General features: G+C 38.1%; 1 protein-coding gene across 1 annotated transcript in view; it reads right to left on the reverse strand.

Annotated features, from left to right (window-relative positions):
• Positions 1 to 4,622: 4,622 nt before the first annotated feature.
• rxfp3.2b (relaxin family peptide receptor 3.2b) overlaps positions 4,623 to 5,954 on the reverse strand; it is a 1,440-nt gene continuing 108 nt past the window's right edge. Inside the window, exon 1 of the mRNA XM_060864733.1 lies at positions 4,623 to 5,954. This exon is cut by the window's right edge and continues 108 nt beyond it. Within this exon, the coding sequence (XP_060720716.1) occupies positions 4,791 to 5,954 (1,164 nt within the window). The 3' untranslated portion in view covers positions 4,623 to 4,790.

Raw genomic sequence — 5,954 nt, forward strand, 5'->3', positions numbered from 1 at the left:
GACCCGCACATCCTGTAGCCACCACAACCAAATCAGAAAACATGGATGAATAAATAATGAATTCATTACAATTTATAACCTTTAATAAACCTTATTTAATTTCTAAAGGATATATAAATAATGTGTTTTTGAGGCTCTCCATGATATGTGAGTTTATTTTAAGGAAATCCCGAGCTGCTGAGATAGAGATTGGGAAATACATTTGCTATGGGTTACTTGGTAATGTTATTGTTTGTATGCTATATGTGACCCTGGGCACCCAAACAATTTGGAAATGTTTTTATTTAGACTGCTTTCTAACTTTGATCTAAAAAGATCTTAAGTATGTTTAACAAATACGGGGATAAATATATTCAGTCTGCATGTCAAAAACCTTGGTTTGTTTAGTGCTTAACAAACTGAACCTGATCAGTTAGTTTGTAATCTGATACTGGCTGTCAAAATGTCTGTGATCTTTCTGCTCAGTCACACTTGCACTCCTTTATAATGGAGGTTGCCTAGTGGTTAGTGTTGGGCTAACAATTGGAAGGTTGTGAGTTTGATCCCAGATCCACCAAGCTGCCACTGTTGGGTCCCTGAGCAAGGCCCTTAACCCTCAATTGTTCAGTTGTATAAATATGAGATAAAGTAAGTTGCTCTGGATAAGGGTGTCTGCCAAATGCTTTAAATGTGGTAATAAAAAATATAAATGACAAGAAATTGTATTAACAGAAATGACTGAATCAATTTCTCCACCTATATTAGTGTGAATAGATTATAGAGCAGTTAAGTGAAAATATAAAATGAAGTTCAAGTTTAAATACAGCAAAGCCACTTTTTTTTTTTTTTAGGCCACTACACAATATAACAAGTAACAACAATATAGTGGTTTGTTAGGCCACTAGACAATTTTTCTATGCTTACATGTCCGTGTTATATTTCAGCATGCTTGTTTATTGGTGTAAAGGAAAGTGTTGTGATTGATGGATACAGTACTTCTTTGTCATGTTTGACTGACACATGGTAATTCTGAACTTACTTTGTAGAAAAAATAAAGCGTCAGGGATGCTGGTGAAAATAGGGCAGAGTGGAGATGCATCAGCCCTTTCTCCGTCTCTGACAGCATTAATTATTTTAGACACTGTGCGTTTTTTGTTGGGGGGGGGTTAATCAGACACATGCACCCAGCTTTGACTAAGGAGGTATTAAATAGAACAAAGATATGTAGAAACCTTGATGCTGTGAAGCCTGTTCTGAGACATCCTGGTTGATCTCCCACTCAGCCAGATGAACTGGAGTCATGTGGAGGAGATGATCATGTGCCTTTGCTTTTTTAAAGATTGTTGCACTTTTATTTGAGCTCCACCAGGGCTGGAGTATGAGATTCTGAGAACTCTCCAGGGAGACAATTTTCCAAGAAACATCTGTGCCACATTCTGAAGTGCTGTGAATTGAATCAAATACACTGGAGAATAACAGAGAGTGAGTTCTGGAGACCTCGTAATGAGCCCATTTCTAGGGGTCTAGGACGCTGCAAAGAGGGTATTTATTTATGGAATTCAGAATGTATGCTATAGAAAGCTAAACGATTAATATCCCTTTCTTCCACATTGAAAATGTTGGTATAAAGGGCATTGGTTGAATGATAGCACATGACATTTTACAGAGTCAGCAAAATCTTATTTAGTTAATGCTTCAAAACATGTGGTGTTACTGAAAAATTTCACTGTGAATCTTAAAAAATATGGTCCTGAATTAAACCCTTTGAAATGAATGATTTTAAAAAAGAAAAAATTAATTCGAAATTTTGTTTTAAAAAAAATCAGGTATTCAAAATTTAGGTTCAACATAAAAAGTTTAAAAAATTAAAAAACAAAAATTAAACGAGTTTAAGAAAATCAGGCTGTACTAATTGTACTGTAATAATTCAGTTATTAAATATTTCATGGTGATAAAATTCATAAAAATTAAATAAAATTTAAAATTAGGCATTACCATTAAACTGGTATTAAAATTAATTTTAAGATTTTCAGATTATAGAAATACAGGTTGTAAAACAATTTAGATTAAAGTTATTCAGGTATTAAGAAATTCTGGTTACAAAATTCAGGTAGTAAAAAAACGGTTGAAATTTGAAAATGTCTATGTACATACATTCTCATAGCACAATATCCAGGTAAAAAAAAGATGTCAAAATCTCAGATTAAAATAATTCAGGTATCTGAAAATTTAGATAGGAAATTAATAAAGTTATTTAAAAATTAGGTTTTAAACAGTAAAGCTGTTGAATATATAGTTTAAAGCTGCATTGGGTATGAGTGATATTTTTAAGTGGGTGGGTTCATCATGTAAATATGTTTTAATTATGTATTAGATTTTTGCTTTGTGTTGCTTTGTTTTGTTTTATCCTTGGGCCTGACTGACAATTGTGTTACAGAAGTGCTGTGCTTATTGTAGCCGTTCATGCCTTGTCATGACTTTTGCTAACACAAGAGTTATCTTGCTGCACTGTAAGCTTACAGGCTTTGGCAAGGCTTCTTTTTTTTCTCCCATCATGCTTTAATTTGTTTGGGGGTCGTGAAGGGACAGTGAAGCAATGAAAAGTGTCGACAAAATGAATCACATAAGGCCCCTCTAAGCAATTATGACCCAAAATAAAATGGAGGACATAGAGAGGGGTTTATTTGTGACATTCCAAGCTGATTCAAGAACTCTAATGGGTTTCACAGGCTGAAATAGTTTGTGCTTGATATGAAATCTAATTCAATTCAATGTTATTAGCTGTCATTACAAGAGATATGATTCTGTTTGATTTCTAACTGAAATAAAATTCAGGGTTAGCTTTAAATGTAATGGAAGGTCCTCACAGGGATAATAAGACAAATAACCAGCGCTAATTGGGAACAACCACCCACCACCACCCCATATACACATTCCTATATAGTGCACTTTTAATGAGGTACAATTAAAAGACATGCCCTTCCAACCATATCCTCTGATATATCTACTGAAAAGTCACTTGCAGAACATATTATTTACTATTTTCATCTCCTGTATAAATTCTAAATATTCAGCATTTTTTACTCAATTTGAGTTAATTTCACATTAATAACTTGAATAATACTGGGATGGGTAAAACATTTATACTTGACGCCCCAATCCAAATTTAAGTCCTTGTGTAACCAGCTCAAGATAAAGCATGTGTTAGCCTCTCTCCTCTCTGTAGGTAGCACCACCTCATGAAATCTTTTGTCCTTACCAAATACTTTACAAAAAAATTTAATAAAAAGAAAAAGGTGAGATGCCAATTAGTGATGCTTGTAATTTCTTGCCCATTTTACTCCAAGTTACACCAGCACAGAATTGAGCTACAGTATCAAAACTATCAAAACCAAGGTATATTTGATGGATAGGTAGTTTTCATGTTTTCATATACGATATGAACCACACAAAAGAAAGTTTAGTTTTTGCTGTTTTTGCAATATCTGTTAATGACTTCTGAAGTCTGGTGATATTTTAACAATCTTAAGTGTTTGACAATGACACACACACACGCACGCACACACACGCACGCACACACACACACATACACACATTGTCACGAAGACAAAAGTCATTACCAGCTTTAGAGCTAAAATGTCATACAGCGTCAATTTAAATTCCAATTAGCTCAGATTTAAACTTTAAATCCTGTTGTACATCTTTCCTTAATTCTCAGAAGAAGCACCTATCAGGTTCCAGCTGGCTGCAGTTCTTTTACATACTGTGAAACACTTACTCCTGTATTGGGCTGTTTCACCTTGTGATCACATGACAAAACTCTGACATGAAATTGTTCAGAGATATTTGTCACTGGTCTGTGTTTTGGAAAAACAATTTGTGCATCTCAATCTATTGTCACATTCATTTACCAAAGTCTTTCATCAGAGTAAACTTTCTGATAAAATGATTGAGTAAAGTGTCAGAGTAAAGTGTTGTGTAATTCCAATAGACATTTTCTACACCATCATTCAATATAAAGGTTATTAGGTTGAAATAGACATAATACACATAAACATTTCTTATCTTAAAGACAATTATTAATACGTGTGTGTGTGTGTGTGTGTGTGTGTGTGTGCGTGTGCGTGTGTGTGTGTGTTTGTTAACCTATAGAATCATTAATAATCTAACAAAGACAATAAAATTGCATGCATGAGACAATATTGTTATTGTTGTGTTCAGAATCTGAACACAAACAGAATCTGAACACAAACCTGTCGGTAGAAGATGTTTATTAGTTTTACTTATTTTAAATCATTTTCATATATACACTTCTTATCAACATTTGTTTTACATACATATAATGAACATCTTATATCAGGATATCACTGTAAGGGTATTTTAGGTTAATCAGCTTTTCCTTTCATATGGCTCATGAACTAGTCAGGCATTGTAGAACTGCTGCTTGCACTTCTGCACAAATCATGTTTGTGCACAAATGTTCTCCTCGCGGATGTCCTTTATGCACCACCAAAATTAAGCTGAAGGGAAATTTTGCTGCTCTGCAGACCAAATAAAGACAGAATGTGAAAGCAATCTTTAAAACTGAAAACAAGATAATAGATGGAACAGTCAAGGGAATTGGATCAAACAAAGATCACAAAAAGAGCAAATAAATCTGGGGCATGCTCATTTTTTTTTTCTCATGTCTGATCCTGTCTATCACACAAAAACCAAGATTTAAGGAACAGCTTCAAAAGGCATGTATGTCTGTGAATTGTGTATTGCAATTTCACACAGGTCTTATTGTCAGACAACAATCTGCAATACCACTAAACAGTGGGTGCCTCTGCAACTTTGGCCTTGCGGGGGAGCCTCAGTGCCAAGCTGCGGTAAGATGGTGTAGCTCTTATCACTAGCTCCTTGAGGCCAGCACGGAACTCTCGCCGGATAAGGCAGTAGAGCACTGGATTGAGGCAGCTGTTGGTGTGCGCCAGACACACAGACAGTGGGAAGGCGTAGGCCTGGGCATTGTAGAAGGCATTGCTGAAGGGTACCATATCAAACTTAATGAGTACGGCCCAGAGTGTGAGCGCCTGATTGGGCAGCCAGCAAAGAAAGAATGAGAGCACCACAATCACAACTGACTTTGTGACTTTGGACCGTCGTTTGTTGCGACCCTGTTCAGTCTCAGAGCTTACGCTGCCAAGGATTCTGCGGCTCATCACAAAGCGCAGGAGCATCAAGTAGCACAGAGAGATTACCACCAGTGGGATGACAAATCCTAACAGCACCTTCTGCAGCTGGTACAGGCCCAAAACATGCTGAGGATTCCAGCTGCCTGACTCTGGGAAGCGGACAAGGCACAGCTCTTCATCTGGTGCCACCTGGGCAATGGTGGAATAGACAGCATGTGGCAGCGTGGCTAGGAGTGATACAGCCCAGATGCCTAAACTGACCCACTTGGCCCTGATCGCAGCTAACCGGTGTCCATGCATCTTCAGCGACGACGTGATGGAGTAGTACCGAGCCACACTCATGCTGGTGAGGAAGAAAACACTGGCGTACATATTCATGGTGGTCACAGAACTCACAATTTTGCACATGATGCGACCAAATGGCCAGCGAAAGTCCAGCGCTGTGTCCACAGCCCAGAAGGGCAGTGTAAGCACAAACTGCAAATCAGTAAAAGCCAGGCCCATAACGAAGAAGTCAATGGAGCTTTGTTTCTGCCGGTGGCGCGAGTGGAGCAGGTAGAGCGCGAGCGCATTGCCCACCAGCCCCAGCGCGCACACCACCAAGTACACGAGCGCAATCATAACGCGCAACGCCAGGCTCGAGGGGTCTCCCTGTAACGGCGAATCATACTCTCTCGTCAGCAGATGCAGCCAACAGTGCACGGAAAGATTAGCGTCCAAAGCTCCAGTGCAGTTATCCAGTTCTCCTCGACATTCCAGCCCGCTCTCACACGCGCCGCTCGGTGCCGTGTCGTTTCT

The sequence above is a fragment of the Tachysurus vachellii genome, chromosome 1 (genome assembly GCF_030014155.1).
Source record: "Tachysurus vachellii isolate PV-2020 chromosome 1, HZAU_Pvac_v1, whole genome shotgun sequence".
In the NCBI taxonomy this organism is placed as follows: domain Eukaryota; kingdom Metazoa; phylum Chordata; class Actinopteri; order Siluriformes; family Bagridae; genus Tachysurus; species Tachysurus vachellii.